Source organism: Macaca fascicularis, chromosome 4, assembly GCF_037993035.2.
Source record: "Macaca fascicularis isolate 582-1 chromosome 4, T2T-MFA8v1.1".
Classification (NCBI taxonomy): domain Eukaryota; kingdom Metazoa; phylum Chordata; class Mammalia; order Primates; family Cercopithecidae; genus Macaca; species Macaca fascicularis.
The window spans coordinates 116,148,201-116,166,291 of record NC_088378.1 but is presented as its reverse complement, the minus strand read 5'-3'; the positions used below and the strand labels follow the sequence as shown (position 1 = coordinate 116,166,291).

Below are 18,091 nucleotides of genomic sequence, written 5' to 3'. Positions count from 1 at the left end.
ACATATTTTAGCAGACACATTTTGACTTCTCAGAGGCACTTAATGAAACAATCACCCTAAGGGAAAGCCAGTCTAAAGAGACAGAAAAGCAGCAAAGCTGGACAGGAGGAGAAGCCAGAGAGTTATTTAAATAAAATTAAAGGAGATTTTTTTGTTCCCCCCAAAAAGTCCACAAAAAAGTTTTTCCCCCCTAAGTTTTAGTGCAGAACAAATACTACAAATATAATCCTTTATTTAATTTGCCCAAATTTGTTTGTCTCTAAATGTGCCCAATTAGCTTAACATTTCCTTATAATCAAGAAAAAGAGGAACCTTCCTAGAGATTTGACCAGAAGGTTAAGTCTATCTGGCAGAGACTACTATGAACATAAATAGGTAAAACTCTGCTACCACCCCCACATCTGGGTGTGACTATTCAAGTGATTTCTGGACAATGGAGTGAAGCAAAGTCATGTTACTTTCTGAGTGAGGTGGTAGGAAGTGGATGTCTCCTCCCATGGTCTCTTTTCCCAGCAAAATGGAAATGACCTAGAAGAGAGCAGGGGCATAAGAAGGAGCCTGGGTCCTGGAATGACCAGATCATTCACACTGGACTTGAGCAAAAATTCACCTGCAATTGTTATAAGCCCCAGAGAATATGGGGTTGTGTGTTACAGAGTTTAGACATACTGGCTAATTAAATCTGATTCTTTGATGTGCAGAGATTGAATCTTGTGTTTGCAATATCTCCATACATTTAAGTTAAAGGAGCTCTCAGGGATGATTATGGAGGAGGACTGGGGCTGGAGAAGAACACTGGCTTCCATAATGCTGTCTTACCTTTCTGTGTAATTTCTCACTTTTCCAGATGCTCAAAAGTCTGGCATCAAGAAGAAAAGCATAGATTCAGAGTTAAACTTCATTTTGTTTTTAAAATAAACATGAACCTTTAAGGAAAACAATAAACTACTTCTTATATCATCTAAACATAGAGCTTTGTTTATATATTCATTCATTCATTCCTGTATTCACTAATTCATTCGTTCATTCACAATTGAGAGTGGAAAGTGTCATCCGGCAAGATAAATGAGTCGGAAGACATGATTGTTCACAAGAAGAGTAAAACGAAATTTTTGTTCAAAGTAACTTAAATCAACACTGCTGCAGTATAAGTAAGTTATCAAACTTCTACAGCAAAACCACTCACTTGATCAAAGCCTTGGATTTCCATTTCCAAAGGCCAGTGCTTTCTCAGGACTTTAAAGTCGGGCCAATATAACTAGAGTAAAACTATAAAGGTGTAATGGCAGGATGTCTTTCCAACTCTAGGAAATGATGCACGTGGCTCTGAATAACTCAACATCATCACTGTCCTTTACTATTCCAGAAAAATACGTCCCAGTATATTCCGTATTATGTGAATCTCATGTTCTGTTTCATGTGATACCTATAAGCTCTTCTGTCCAAATTCCAATTCCTTTTTTTTTAAGTTCAGCTGTGATCTATAGTTCATTCTGTTAAGTCTTTTCCATAATCCCTCTGTTCCATTTTATGTATACACCTTCAGTGCTTCCTTCCCTCCCTCACATCCTAACACCTTCATTTAATCGCCTCTTAATCATTTGCCTGAAAAGTAAACCTTCCAGTCACTTATTGTTTCCTTCCAGATGCTGCTGTTGAATGACTCCCCAAGGGCTTCACCTAACATTCCATCCATGTTCATTTGGCTGTGCAGACTGTGATTCCAGCACACCAAAGCTTTTAAGCTCTTTCTTTCCAAGAAAACTCATAGCTAACACCATTATTTCCTCACAAAAACAGCTAACATCTGCAGACTGAAACACCAAAACAAAGAAAAAAAATTTGCACACTTCTGCTAAACTTGGATGCAAACTTTATCAGCCATCTTAGACAATAAATCAATGTTCTGCTTTTCAATTTCTAGTAAAAAATAAACCACAGTGGTTGATGTCAATTTCCCCTCAAAGGAAGAGTTAACAAACAGGTTATAAGTGAACTAAGCCTCTATTTGGAAAACTAATCTCTAACACAATTCATCAGGTTGTTCAATTATGTTTAATTTTATTCTGTATATTAATAGTTCATTTCAGCAGCATTATTTAGTCAATTCACTAAAATACCCCTGCATACTATATATTATAAACAAATAGTATGTAATGTTTATCAAAATTATTTATTCCCAGAATATTCTCAAATTAATAACAACTTGGAATATATCTAAACTACATTATCGTACAAAAAAATCATCTTTAAAATTTTGATCCTTTTTGTCCTACAATCTCAGGAAATTCAGATTCCTTATCTAAAAGAAGGAAATAAGGGCCCTACAAGTAAAACTGAGAAAAGAAACCGAAGCTGCTAATTCCCAGCTGTTTGCTATATAGATCATAAGGCCCTTTATAGACTTATTTGAGAATATTTGTGTTATAGTTTATAATTTTTTCCATCATTTAGTTTACTGGATGCTAAGAAGATCTACCTGGAATGGTCTGAGTGAAGAAAGATAATCATTTTCACTCAAAAATGGGAGTGGTATGAAATGAAATGAAAGAAAATGAAAGAAGAAAATAGAAAGTGCTCCCCAAACTATGGATTTAGAATAGATAGTAACATAAAAATTGGAATCTAAATTTTTATATTAGCTGCATTATACTGACAGAAGAATTGTTTAAATCAATTTTATAGCTGATAGTGGAGAATCTACCCTATCAGTGCTTTCTCATACTTACCCAATTTTCAGTGGTTCCTCTCAGTTCCCATTATACCAATCTCATACACAAATGTCCTTAATTGCTGCAGTTCCTAATTTATCTTTGACCAACTCATTACTTCCCCTTGAGAGCTCTAACTCCAAGAAAAAAAATGCTTTGCTATACTACCATTTACCCAACAATAGTAAATATGTCCATATATAAATATATATATTCATATACATAAACCTACATACATAAAGACACATTCATATACTCACAAACATATTTGGATATGGATGGTGTCAATTTCAGTGGATATGTGTATATGCACACACATGTTGTTATATAAGAGCAAGAACAAGTCTATAAGCAATAAATGTTTGCTCTTATGAAAATTATAACAACTAAAATTTATAAACACTTGGAAAATATTCAAATGCTTAGTTGATAACTAGTAAATATATTTTCCCAACAGAAGTTATCCAGGAATTTTCATTATGTATATGAAGTTTACATTACACAATATTTGGTATAAATGCAGTAATACATTTTACATAAATTTGATCTTTTTGATGACTTTGAGTCAACTATTCTCCTATTAGTAACAACTTGGAATATATCTAAACTACATTCATTATCTTACAAAAATCATCTTTCAAACTTTGATCCTTTTCGTCCTACAATCTCAGGAAATTTGGGTTCCTCATCTAAAAGAAGGAAATATCTAAACTACATTAGAGGCTTAGTTCACTTATAACCTATTTGTTAACTATTCCTTTGAGGGGAAGTTGAAATCAACCACTGTGGTTTATTTTCTTACTAGAAATTTAAAATGACTTATGAATTTTGTAAGGAAATTTTATAGACTGAAATTATTTTGCTATTTGATAAAGAGGAGTTAGTATTATTCTAATCAGATAATTTTCCAGATTCCTATTAATAATACCCTATTAATGGTTAATATAGTATTTTGTATATCATATATTATTTCATTTGTCCCATATGATGTAAGTTGCAAATTGAGAGCAAGTATGTTAAAATAATACTACTGCCCTTATATAACACTTTTTAATTAAGACAAATGATTGACATTTTATTTAATATATTATCACTATATCTTTCCCAACAAAATGTCAACATCTTTACACTTTCTTCAAAGAGCAAGTAGATTTAAGGGATCCAGCTCTCTAGAGATGAGTATGCAAGCTTTATGTTCCATCTTTCTTAGTTCAAGTTTTCCTTTCAGTATTTTCTAGAACATACATTTAGCAGAATTACATTAAATTAAATATTAAAATATTGTCATAAGGGAATGGGGGCTAAGTGATAGCAGACATTCATGAGTGAAACCTTGAATAACTACATCTGTTTCTCCACAGGTCTTGAAAATGTCTTTTAGACACAGTCCTAAAACTTAGGCAAGCAGAGTTCCAAATTACTCTCAGCTTTAACATTTGACCAGGCCCACAGTTTTCTGTAAAATGCAAGGTTTGAACTGTCTCCTATCATTTTAAAAATTAAGGAGTTATCAGCCCTTACATCAAAATTCTCAAAAGTAGAAATTGTGTCTAACAAAAATAAGATTCATATTTTGACTTCAACATTTACCTATGCTCAGCTTCTATTTCACAGTGAAATAAATACGAGATTGAGTAAAGAATTTAAAAAGTGAATGCCAGACTCTGTACACCCAGTGGGTTACAGATGTATGAAAGTGGTGGCAGAGAGCCACTCCACTTCCTTCAAGATCCAAAAACATTTGGAAGGAAAACTCAGAAGGAAAAATGTCTGACAGACATGTTCTCTTTGGGGCTTCCTGCTTCATTGTTTGCCAAGCTTCCTAGACCCTCTTGCTTCTTAATAAAGTTCACCAAAAAGACTTTATGAAATGCTGATTTCATAGAATAAAACTTGTGTTAAAGGCGTTTTTATGTAGTTGAAGTTTTCTGCCATCTGCATTTCTCTACTTCACAAAATCAAGGAAGCGTGACTTGGAAAGTTACAAGCATAAGGTGACATTTGAGGCGCTTACTATTGGTGGAAAAAGGAGCCCGAACACTGAATCCTAAACCGGAGACCATAGCTTAGACATTGCAACAGAGAAGCTGCTTAACCCTGAGGGGATCATTATACCCTTCAATGTTTCTACTCCTTCTCCTGTAAACCAGTCATGTGAACATGCATATTGTGCACTGTGTGAATTAATAGAAACACAGATACAGAAAAGAAATGAAAAGTTGGAATCTAATTTCTCCGATCTTTACAACAGTAGCCAAGAAAAGAAACAAATAGGCTTTTAAATTTTCTAAAAATGCCACCAGTATTTAAAAGTAGGCATTATAGTCTAATATGAAAAATCATAAATAAGAACTAAAGCTACTAATTTTACTACTCAAAGATATATTTGATGTAATTAAATGCATATTTTGCCAATCAGAAAGGCAGTTAATTTGGCTAAAATCACCTGAAGTTTAATACCAGAAATGTTGGCTATATTTACTTCCATAAACATTTAATGAAGACCTAAGTGTTTATGTCCTTGGGATAACAGAAAACTAAATAAAATATAGCCACACCCCTTAAACAGACCTCAACATAGCAGTGCAAATATTATACGTTTAATAAAGAGATATTTCATTCTATTCAACTATATTGTAAAGGGACTATGAAGAAAACAAGGACGGGTATCCTAAGTACTATGAAAGTACTGAGGTTGGACCCTGGGAGAGGTGAAGGATACAAAAGAAATACAGTCTCAATACTTTTAAAAAATGAGTGAACCTCCAAGCTCATCAAATTTGAAAGAAAAGATATAAAACAATTTATAAGATTGTAGGGTAGGCCGGGCGCGGTGGCTCAAGCCTGTAATCCCAGCACTTTGGGAGGCCGAGACGGGCAGATCACGAGGTCAGGAGATCCAGACCATCCTGGCCTACACGGTGAAACCCCGTCTCTACTAAAAAATACAAAAACTAGCCGGGTGAGGTGGCAGGCGCCTGTAGTCCCAGCTACTCGGGAGGCTGAGGCAGGAGAATGGCGTAAACCCGGGAGGCGGAGCTTGTAGTGAGCTGAGATCCGGCCACTGCACTCCAGCCTGGGCGACAGAGCGAGACTCCGTCTCAAAAAAAAAAAAGAAAAAGATTGTGGGGTCTTAAAATTATTTTTTGTAAAGTGATAGATTAGATAGATGGATGAATACAGATAATAGTTACAGATTTATACGTATTCTATACACATAAACTCACACACACACACAACTAAATGAATAACTCCCATGATTTTGCTCTGTTAATTCCACCAAAATCATCAACCATCTTGCTCTGAATAGAAATGCCTTCTATCTATCTGAATCCCACCTGACCCTCACATCCACCTTCACCACAAAGATTACTATTGTTATCACTAGTTGAATTAAGCTGAATTAAAACAAGTTTATAGGCTTGTGTTTTTAAATGAATTGCAAGAAACAATAGCAAGGAAAAAAATAAACGTGATGTAAATAAACAGCAGAATGGAAAAATTAGCTTTCAAAGGAACACAGCAATGAAGAATGAAAATGTGGCCTGCGCCATGCCCTTGAGATAGAAACTCCAGGGGTCCTCTTTCTCATAACACTTTGCCCCTCCTCTTCCACAGTGATACTTACAGTCCTGCTAGCATTGAAGTGCCAGAACCCAGCTCTTCTCTCTCAACCAGGGAAGTAAACCTCAGTTCCCTATACTAAAATGTTTTGGAACTCACAGCTCTGGTCCCTTCATTATCGTTTAGAAACCATAGCTTTTGTTTGTTTGTTTGTTTATTTATTTATTTTTCAGAGTTTTTCTATTCTTATTATTGGCAGTCATATAAACTACATGGTGGAAGAAACATTTTAAAAATATAAACCTCCATGAATCTAAATAATTCTAAAAATCATCTTCACATAAAATTATTTTTATGGTCTGATTTTGGAATGAATGTTTTGGGAACAAGATTCACTAATTGGTATTATTTTCTATAAGAAAAAATGTAAAAATTGGCTTGTAAATATGGCTACAGCTGAGAGGTGAAATTAAGGACACCTGAGTTTTCATTTAGGACTAAATTGTGATCACTTAGGAAAAGGAAGATTGTCCAAAAGGGAAGCTGGCAACCTTCTGGCAATTTAAAGATAATTTCCTGCTTGCTGAATGATAATGAATGATTAGTCTCCACCCTGTTGAAAAATAATCCAAAGTTCAGAAATGGTCTCATTTAAATATCCCTATGTAATTGTTCACGGACGATAATAAAATCAAACATCTGTAAGCACAGGAAGATAATCTTGATGCCTGAGGAAGGTAAGTATATTAATAAATAGTACAAATTCTGTTTAAAGGCATTCAAGTTTACTTATATTTTAACTGCAGTTTCAAACAAACAAAATATTTCAGGGCTTATACTGGGCTCACCTAGGCTGCTAATTTGCAACTCCTACGTAGACTAACAATACGCAGTCAGAACAGTGGTAGGAAACCGGGATTCTAAACTTTGTTTGCATTATTAGGGCTTTAAGCAGGCTGGACAATCCCTTTCAAATATGAATTTCTATAAAAATGATAGCCTCCAATATACAATTTTGCTTTGTATCTTTTAAAAAAACATGGGTCGTATGAGAGTGACCCATGAAGTTATGGGTTTACACAGTCTAGCCCCTTGATTAGGGAAAGTAAAATGAAACACACACACACACACACAAACACACAAAGCTAAACTTGGAAGGGGATAGACACGGAAAGAAGAAAGGGTCAGGGAAAGTTATAGCACAGAGTGAATAAGCATAAAGAAAGCCAGAAGACTTGGAGGAGCTCACAGCTAATGAAAAAAACAAGAACATAGAGTAGGGGGAGGGAAGGATGTGAAAGCCAGCTGGAATCTGAGAAAGCAAGGAATACAGGAGCCAACAGAAATCCAAGGACAGAACGTATTGAAGATTGAAGGGAACAGGAAATTTATTGGAAACCAAGTTGTTTTTCCTTTTGTATCCAATGCAATTCTATTCCAGGCAGAACTCTAGTCTCAACCTCAAAAAGGATAGAAGGGAAGTCAAAACTCATAGCAGTCTTTTTTCATGGGTAGGAGCCAGGAGCTCTGGAAAGACAGATTAGAGGAAACATGACCCTTGACAGCAGATATAGGGGTAGAGGAATAGCAGCACCATCCAACACAGTGTTTACTAAAATTGGGTTAAGTAGAAGTAAAGATAATTGGGCTCCAACTCAGAGCTACTGAATCAAAATTTCCTCTATATTTAATAAACACTTTAGGTGACTGTTATCACAAGAAAAGTTTAGGAAGCACTGGTATCACGGTAAAAATTGCAGGCTTTAGAATTAGAACTGCCTGAGGTTAAATCCTAGCTCTGCAGTTTATTAGCTGTTGATCATAGGCACATTTTTTTTTAACCTTTCTGAACCACAGTTACTAAATCTGTAAAAAGGATTATTGTAAGGATTAAATGAGTTATTGGATGTAAACAGGTAGTGCCAGGTTCATATTGAGCATTCAGTAGTGGTAGCTGTATAGCTACAAAAATCCTTATAATAAGCGACTCATACTAAATAACATATATGACTTGATTAAAAATAAAGAATAAGGAGGGTATAAACTGGGTATATCTCTTATGAAACACCAAGGAACACACAGAGACCAAGACACACTGCCCTGGGATTCTGGCCTTGTTCTCAGCATGCACTAGCCAGCCATTTCCCTTCAGGAATCAAAATGTGAACAGCCTTAAGCTTTCCTTCAAAAGTGCATGTAAGTCAAGTCAAATTAAAGGTGGCTTTAAAAGCTAGATTCTTTGTGTTTCAGAGATAAGGACTCTCTTAAAATGCAGTAAACCCAGGACTTGGCCGAGGATGAGATACCCAAAAAGACTCACAGCTACCTCAAGACTACCAAGATTTACTTATTTTACAGTCCAGCTTTCTTTACTCATTTCCCAATATATTATTCCCAAGAATCGTCTACTCCTTCTGTAGAACCCTGCACAGTCTCTGACTTTCCTGTTATAGTAAGATTCAAGTCTTCTTTATTTTTCCAGCTGTAAACTCAGCTTCATACTTAAAAAGTTCTACCACATTCACAGTCTCTTTACTGAACAGTCCTATTATCTCCTAGTCTTAAATGAGGTCTCAATTACCCTCGAGGATAAGGCACCTCTCCTGTAACCCTTTCAAGGAGAGACTGCTTAGTCTCCTGTTCTTTGCTTAGTGACTAGAATTAAAGAAGGCATCTTTAATTTCTATTACTTCTTGAAGACTCCCACTTCTTTTTACTAATTTAAAAGGCCGTGCTTTTGGAATCCATGTGATTTGGCCATATAGTCTTTATCCCTGCTTGATGATTGGTATCCTTCATATATCAAGGCCATTAGAACTTCTTTCACCATCATTCCCTTCATCCCAAATCCTGACACCATTCTGCAGTGTATTCAATGTCCTGGTGGACCTTCCATCCAATATTTGGTTTTCAGTGAAATTCATCAGACTTTTACTCCATTCTGACCATAATCTATATGGTCATAAAAGGGGCATATTATTGCTTGTGGCAGCTCACCTATTAAGTCTGTGACTACAAATACTGCATTAGTCCATTTTCATGCTGCTGATAAAGACATATCTGACACTAGCTAAATTAGAAATAAAAAGAGGTTTAATGGATTCACAGTTCCATGTGGCTAGGGAGGCCTCACAATCATGGTGGAAGGTGAAAGGGACATCTTACATGGTGGCAGGCAAGAGAAAATGAAAGCCAAGTGAAAGGGGAAACCCATTATAAAGCCATCAGATCTCATGAGACTTATTCACTACCACGAGAACAGTATGGGAGGAACACCCCCATGATTCAATTATCTCCCACCAAGTCCCTCCCACAACATGTGGGAATTATGGGAGCTACAACTCAAGATGAGATTTGGGTAGGGGACACAGCCAAACCATATCAAATACCTATCCTTTTAACTTTCTAACTTTATTGTGCTCATGATTCAGTCTTTAACCTCAAGTAAAAATTACAAGTCTTTGGAACTCCCTGCCTTCACCTCAACTATTAGAAGCTTTACATCAACAAAAAGAATCATGGTAATACGCCTGGTACATGTTATTTGAAGAAACATGGTGTAATAATGAAACAATCTTTTTCTCAAGATAAGTGAATTCATTCTTTAAAATATATATTTTGCTCTAAAAAATAGTATTGATTTAACTGTAAAATAAGAAAGCTGAAAAGGCATAAACAACCTTAAAAATAGGAAATGTAAAATAGTGAGTGAGCCTGATAGATATGGCAGAAAGTAGGATAAACATAATAGTCAGATCAAACATGATTAAAATTAAATTCATCTAATTAAAGCTAGAGAGTAATCATATAAGCAGCTTATAAGACATACATTTAAAGCAAAACAATAGAGAAATGGATATGTATAGTCTTAAAGCACTTATTTTTTAAAAAGACTAAAATCAAGTGAGCTAAATGTTTAAAGAAAATTAAAATATTAGTCTAAAAAAAGTAGAGAATAATTAAAAAAAAAAGAAATCAGTTGCTAGCACATCATCCATATGCATAAACAGATACAAACATATACAAACAGTCAAGAGGATAAACAAGCCTACAAGATGCTTCTGAGTAAAGTGATAAACTGTAGGAAGACTTATAGAGAGAGAAAGAGAAAGAGAATGTACCCAAATCAGAAAGAGACAATGCAAAAGATTCAAAAGAAAGGTAAATAATAATAAGAAAATACTTTTACCAACTTTATGCTAATAAAATGAAAAGATTTAATATACATGTATGTCAACAGAGATAAAATATTATAAAGGAACTACTTTAACAAATTTTATTAAACTATTTTATTAAACTATCAAAATTTTATTAAAGTACATTACACATAAAGAGGGAGTAAGTAGTACATTGTTCTTCAAAGAGCAGATACTAAAATTGGGCATAATATTACTTTTAACATTATTTAAAATATGTATTCATTACCTTTATAACTTGTTCATCATACTAAAAACCATTTGGAATAGTCATTTTTTCCATACAATATTTTTCATGAGGCAGATAATCTTTTTATTCTTTCTCTGGAATTCAAATTGGTAATCTAAATAGCATGTATGCTACTTGGAATATAACAAGTTCAAGTGGTATGGTAAATGAATATATTTTTACAAATTAAACTAAATTGCACAATTGGTATTTTTAAATTTAATTTCCTTATTATATAATCTTTCAATAATGGCTGACTAGCTTGTTCACAACAAGCCTCTCACTGACAACAACTATATTAGTTGGATAAAATATTAATGAAAAACAATCATTTAATAGTCTCAGAAATTTGGTTAATGAGTATTTCAGCAACCAATATACTATGCAGGAGAAAAAAATAAAATGGTGAGCCCAACAGTCAGCATAACTTTTCTTTTGGAAGCATTTGCCAATTCTGTTTGAGCCACTGAGAAGCTGAGAGCATTAGATTCTCCAGGAGCCTTGCAAGGCTAGAGTGGAAATAGTTTGAATTCAGGTCTCAGCAAGGAGAAGCAACCCTGGTAAACATTTTAGGTTTTAGTTAGGACCCCTGAATGACTGCAGAATACAAAAAGTAAGGAGGAAGAGAAAAAAGTCAAGCCCTCACAAGTAAAGTAGGCTAAACCTCCTATCAGGTAAGCACTTGATTAGCTTAAAATAAGTTATCTCTACGCTTATTGTTTGACAACGCCAAAGAGAAGTCCCACCTGGGGACAGTATTATTCAGAGTCTCAAATTATGTCTATAATTATTTTCATACCAGGTGTCTAACATATTATTTAAATTTTGTAGGTATACCAGGAAGGAAAATACATAAAACAGACTAATTGGAGATCTGGGTACTGGAGTTGTCAGACATGGGATCTAAAATAATTCTAATAAATATTCAAGAATTTATAATACAATAGAGAATTGTGGCAGAGAACTAAAGCCTATCTTTTAGAAATCATAGAAATGCTTTAACTTAAAATATAATAACTGAAATTAACTCAATAAATAAGATTAACAGCAAATTAAATGAAGCTGAAGAAGAAATTAGTGAAATGGAATATAAATGAGAAGAAAATATTCAGATTGAATATGGAGAAAAAAGAAAGAATGAAAAAATGAATTTAAGAAATAAATAAGGCTCAGAGAAAGTTCTAATATTCTTCAAATTGTAGGCCTAACTGGAGAGGATTTAAAAGGAAACAAGAAACAGAAACAACATTTGAAGCAAAAATGGTTGAAAAGCTTCCAAAATGTGAAACCCAACAAACATCAACTGATAGATCCAAGAAATGTTGCACATCATTACCCAGATGAATACAAAAGAAAGTATGCGTAGACATGCCATAGTCAAACTATTAGAAACCAAACACAAAGAGAAAAGAATGAAAGATAAATTATCATCAAAGGACCAAAAATAAGACAAATAGCTGATTTTATTGTATCTGGCTTCCACTGTATCTGTTGAGAAATCTGCATTTTGCACTGCTATCATGTCTTTTAATTTTTTAGATAAAACTTACATTTATAGTAAATATTCATTTATATTTATAAAAATTATGTATGTGTATATATATACATTAGTGTAAGTGTGTATGTAATTTCAAACAAAGAAAAACTGAAAAAAAATAAATATTAGTACTTTTTTTACTAAAGAAAATATTGAAACAAATACTTCTGGTTGAAGGGAAGTAATCTGAGGAAAAAATGGAGATGAAGAAAGGAGAAAAGAGAAAATATGTGCATAAATATAAATGGATATTGACTGTATACATATGTATTGTAAATATAACATATAGATAATATATGAAAACAAAAACATAAAAGGCCTAAGACAGAAAATGAAGTTAAAGAGTCATATTTGTATTTTTAGTAAGTTGTAGTAGTACTAATATATTATTTTAATAAGCCATGTTGTATGTTGATATATTATAGACAGCAATTAAGAGTATAGTAAAAAAAAAAATGTATATCACTAACACATCAATTCAGGAGAAAAATGAGAAATTAAAATGCAACATGATTTCAAAAGAAGCTGGAAAATAATAAAAAATGGTAAGGAGACAAAGAATACATGAGACAAATAGAAAACAGTATGATGGCAGTTTGGCCCCTGTCTGAAAATTCCTCCTCAATCATCCTAAGATATTTAGTAAATGTACTAACAACTACATAGTTGCAAGCTAAAAGTATAGAGTTACATTATCATCTGATTGCATTTAAGCAGAAATATAATATACATTTAAATTCCAGAGACCTTTTAGCACCAAATAACTACATTGAATCATAATTTTTGCTGACAGCAAATGTAACATAAAGGATCAGAATCGAATGTAAAATAACTATAAATTTAATCTCACATAATCTACCATTTTATTTTAGAAATATAGTAGGTTTGAAACATTGTTTATATTAGAATTTAGGTCCTTGGAAATTTTACTTTTGCAAAAGGGCATTAATATGTGAAGAGATTTAGTTATTGCTTAAGGAACACTTGAAAATCAAAGGGGGATCGCTTCACTAGGAACCTTAAATTTAATCAAAACTTTAAAACATACCAATTAAGCCAGTTTCGTTATACTCTTTTTAACAGAGACAACTACAGAAAATAAAACATGTCCTAAGAGATAGCTTGAATTATGGAATGAGCAATTTTAACCTCTTGGTCTATTAAGGGAATTTTCTGCAAAACCATTTTCATTAGCAAAAACAGAGACCCAAATAATTTAATTAGTGGACCTGTGATAGAATAAGCCTTTCATTCGTATTTACTCTCTTTACATTTGATAGTATTGTTAAACTTCCAATGTGTATATGTTTATATATGCATACACATAATATTTAATTTAATTCTAATAATTCATCAGGTATATACTATCTCTAAAATGTAAGCTGAAAAATGAAGGTCTGGCCATGCTGTTGCACACAAAAAACCATGGAATAAGCTGGTAGCAGGAAAATATCAAGGTTTTCAATCTTCTATTGCATACACAGAATTATTTCAAAATACAGAATTTTCTGTCTGTTCTAATTGCAAATTATTTCGTATCACAGGAGTTAGGTTTATTCATGATTCTCTCTGCCAGATTCAACAATAGAGAATTAGTTAAGCTCTCCGCTGTCTTGACAGCCTCCAGAAACCATTTTTACCTCATCTCTCCATTAAACTACTAACAGAAAGGTAAGAGAAAAACAGTAATAATATTCACCAATTGGTGCTAAGACCAAACCCTATTTATACCATGTCCTCATTCTCACTGATTTTCTATTCACTTAGCAAATATATATCATGATGCTACAGTGTGCCAATCATTTTGATGGACCTTGAACAAATGCTAAGAAGAAGTTCATGGTCTTCATAGGTTGGTGATGCTTATGGCCTATAAGGGAAAACACGAATTCATTTGTTCATTCGACAAGCATCACTGGCCATCAAAAATTAGCCAGACATTCTGATAAGTGTTGAGAATCCTGTGGTGAATTGCTTCCTTACTTTTACTGTGCTTAATATCTACAAAGTAATTAAATATCAAGTAATCATGAAAATAAATATATAATGTATATTATCTATAATAAATAGGTTACTATGCAATAGAAGTCTAACAAAAGCTGCTGGCATTGAGAGTCTGGGAGAGATTTCACGAGAAGGTAACATGCAAGTTGAGGGCAGAAGATTAATTAGAAGTTAATTTGTTGAAAATAATATTCCTAGCAGAGAGGAAAGTAAGCAAACACTGTGGTTCCAGAGAGAACACAATTTATTAGAGAACTCAAGGCCACTGTGGCTAAAGTGGCAAGAATAAAAAAGAATAACTTAAGATGATGTTACTGAGAGATGCAATGAAAAGATCATTTGAGGTTTAGAAAACCCATTAAAAGTTTTGGTGTCCATTCTTAAAAGCAATGGAAATTCATAGATGGTTTTGAAACATGGAAATAGTATTATTTTACTTGAAATAGGGAACATTTTCCAACTAGCTATATAGACAATGGATTGAAGAGGGATTCCTGGAAAGTAAGAAGACTACTGCAACAGTTCAGTCATACATATGAGAGATAATGCCATTTTAAAATTGATTGGTGCAGTGAAGTTAGAAAAATATATTTGAAAGAAATTCAGTGAGTAAAATTGCAGGACTCAGTGATAATTTGGGTGTGAGGGAAATGAAAGAAGATAGTTTCTGGTGTATGGCTCATAGAACTGAATGAATTATAATGGCATTCCCTGCAATAGGAAATATTGGAGAAAGTCCAGTGTTGGAAGGAGTAAAACATTAATAAAATTTTGAAAATTTTGAGTTTGAGTTGCTTTTGAGATACTCAAGCGATGATGTCAAATGAGCAGCTGAACATCTGGACTGGAATTCAAGAGAAACACAGGAATGTAAGTCTAGAAAACAAATGGTACACAAACAGCAACCAAATCTGTGAGTGTAGATTGTCGCTCACACTCACACTAGGAAGAGTGTAAATAGTGATGGGGCATCTGGATATTTACCCAGTGGATAGAAGCCACCGAGCCTGCCAAGGAGACTGAGAATCCAGAGACATAGGGCTGAAAGCAGTGAAGGTTTATTAGAACAGAAATCTAGGAAGATAAATTTCAAAAAGTCAAGTGTCAGATGTCAGTGCTGCTGTGAGTTCAAATAGGATGAGATAGAAAAAATTACAATTCAACAGTATTGGAACTAAGACAGAATTATTTTTAAAAATTCCTGCTAACACAAAAAGAAGCATAACTCTGGAGGGAGCAAACAGCTGAACCAAAAATATATATATTTTTAAATCTGTACTTGAGAGACAAATATGAGTTTTCTAGGCAAAGCAGTTGGTGACTAAAAAGGTAATATATAGAGAAGGCTAATATTTCTTCAGAAAGGGCCAAAAAAGTCATTAAGCTGATGAATGTTCCAAAATTTTATTTCTCGGGAATCCTAGTCATTTTCATTTAATCTGCTTCCATATCTTAATAGGGCAAAAGAGACATCCTTCCCTGCAGCCAATCTTCTATCATTGTCCATAAAACCCACAAAACGTGTACATCAGAAAATAAAGAGGGAGAGAAAAATAAAATATTCACTCAAAAAGAAAAGTCATATAAAGTCTCAGACTTAGGAAATATAAGCTAATGGTTCCTGATTAAATAACAGACTGAATTTAAAAAGTCAAGAACATGAAGATAAAATTACATCAGGAAGGTCAAAATAGAATGTAGGAAAATTAAATAGACATGTTAATATGGGGGAAGACAAAGGATAACTTTCACCTCTACCACTGTCATCAACAGGTTTTGAGTTAGATGACCATGGCCATCTTTTAAGTAAGGAGAAATAAAATATCTTCTAAAGACTGAATTCCAATTTGTAGAGATAAGATTGCAATTTCACATATGATACACCAAACTGAGAATACATAATAGAAAATGAGTATCTTACATTAGAATAGTTGGTTTAAATCCACATGGTACAATTATGCTTACTGACTAAAATATTACAATAACAGAATTTATTTTGTTCACTAGTCAAATCAGAAATAATCTTGCATCCAGCACCTGTAATTCAACAAGAAGTCCCCACACTTCCCCTCCTTTATTCCATGTTTCAACATTTTCATAAAGATTATCAGTTATTTAATATTTTGTGGAACTTTAGATTTTCAGCTTTTTTAAGGAAAAAGTTAATTTCTTTATACACCTTTTCTTTATTTATCTGACACTGGTTGAGAGTGCATTAAATCATAAGTATATGAATAATATTAAGTTGCCTATTGTCTTAACATGGCCTTTCAGGAACAACGTGGGAATAAATTTTAGTCTGAAAGTGCTGTTATTTACGCTTTCTTTCAAGTTTGTTGAAGCACAGATACATTCGGGATAATTAATGCTCTTGATGGACTATTTCAACCTACTGTGTCTTCTTAACCTTCTACCGGTTTCATTCCTTTTCTGCCTCACATTGTGACAAATTTGTCCTCTTTGTTACACAGTACAAGGAGTACTGAGAATAAGGGCAGTACCCTTGAAGGAATACCTGTGAATACAAATTGTATTACGTAATGCATCCCTTTCCAGGAAAACACAGAGAAGGAATTCTTTCCTTTAGGCGACCAGCAAATGGTCACAGGCAGGGATTTTGCTGGGTCTGATCTGTAGAGGCGGGTCGATATATTCACCGAAGAGAGATAATGGGAAACCGTTTAAGGGGTGCGGCCTAACACGACAGAACTGCTGCGGAAAGGGTCCTGGGGTGAGGAGGTGACATAAAGGGAGGAGAGCACCAAGAGGATGCAGGGAGAGAGGCTGGCTGTCAGTGCGCATGAGGGTAGGGACACCCTGGGCCGCGAGGTGGTACCTGCGCGGGGTCGAGCGCCCCTGCCACTGAATCCCCGATCCAGAGATGCTCCCGGAGAAGCTGTTGGTAGCTGAGGCAGTGCTTCACCGCGGATGGCACATTCCCCATGGCGGAGCCTGGGGCGGCAGTCGGGAGGGGAGTGAGACTGGAGGAGGATGAGGGGCTGGCACCGCGCTGGGAAACTACGCCAGCTCGGGAGCGCGCACCTCCTGTGCACGGGCTGTGAGGACCAGCGCTGTTCCGCGCACTGCGGCGGCGCCGAGAGGGCGGGTAGCAGGGCGTGGCAGGTGGCCGCGCCCGGGGCAGCGGGTGCGCGGGGCACCTGCGGGAATCGACAGAAATACCGGACTCCTGAACAGGAGAGAAAGGAGCTGAGCTAGAGGATGTTCAGGGTTGGCTCATTTTCTGCACTACACTGAGCGCCCAGGGCTGACTGTATCTTCACATGCCCACCTACTTCTCACCTGTCTCAGATCAGAAAAGGGGTCTAAAATAAAAGGAAGGGGCATGAGTGTTTGTGTTGATGAGTTCGTTCATTCTCAGCTGCAGCCTTGGGTGCTCAAGTGTAGATTTGCCCACCGTTGAGCTCACGGAGTTTATGCTTTGTAACAATAAGCTCTATTTAAAAATGTTTTTGAGGCAACAGGCAAGGTTAAAACATATCCAACAGTTTAATAAAAAGGAAAAGATAGTCTTAAATTAGGTTAGATGTCAGAGGTACTCTCAGAGGTACGTTCCTAAATAAGAGTAAGCTGTCAGTAAGTTGGTGCTGCAGTTAAGCGCTGAAATGGAATGCGTGTTTAAGTCTCATGGCACAAAAATTATTAAAGCTCTAAGGACTAGATTTATCCAAACGGAAAATTCTAAACAAGTTCTTAGGATATTAGAATTGGAGACATTTTTAGTGGAAGAGAGGGTTTGAAAAATAGCCTTCGAGCAGACCACCAGCCTACCTTCCCCACCCTACTTTCACATGCACACTTACGTGTATTGTCACACCCTAATACTCTTCAC

At 35.0% G+C, this 18,091-nt stretch overlaps 1 protein-coding gene across 2 annotated transcripts in view; it reads right to left on the bottom strand.

Annotated features, from left to right (window-relative positions):
• The window catches only part of HMGCLL1 (3-hydroxy-3-methylglutaryl-CoA lyase like 1), a 146,522-nt gene extending 129,245 nt beyond the window's left edge, over positions 1-17,277 (bottom strand). For both annotated transcript variants that reach the window (XM_005552693.4, XM_074039031.1), the window contains exon 1: positions 17,078-17,277. In XM_005552693.4, coding sequence (XP_005552750.1) covers positions 17,078-17,185 — 108 coding nt within the window. In that variant the 5' untranslated portion in view covers positions 17,186-17,277. The remainder of the gene's footprint in view (positions 1-17,077) is intronic.
• Between the last annotated feature and the right edge of the window lie 814 nt (positions 17,278-18,091).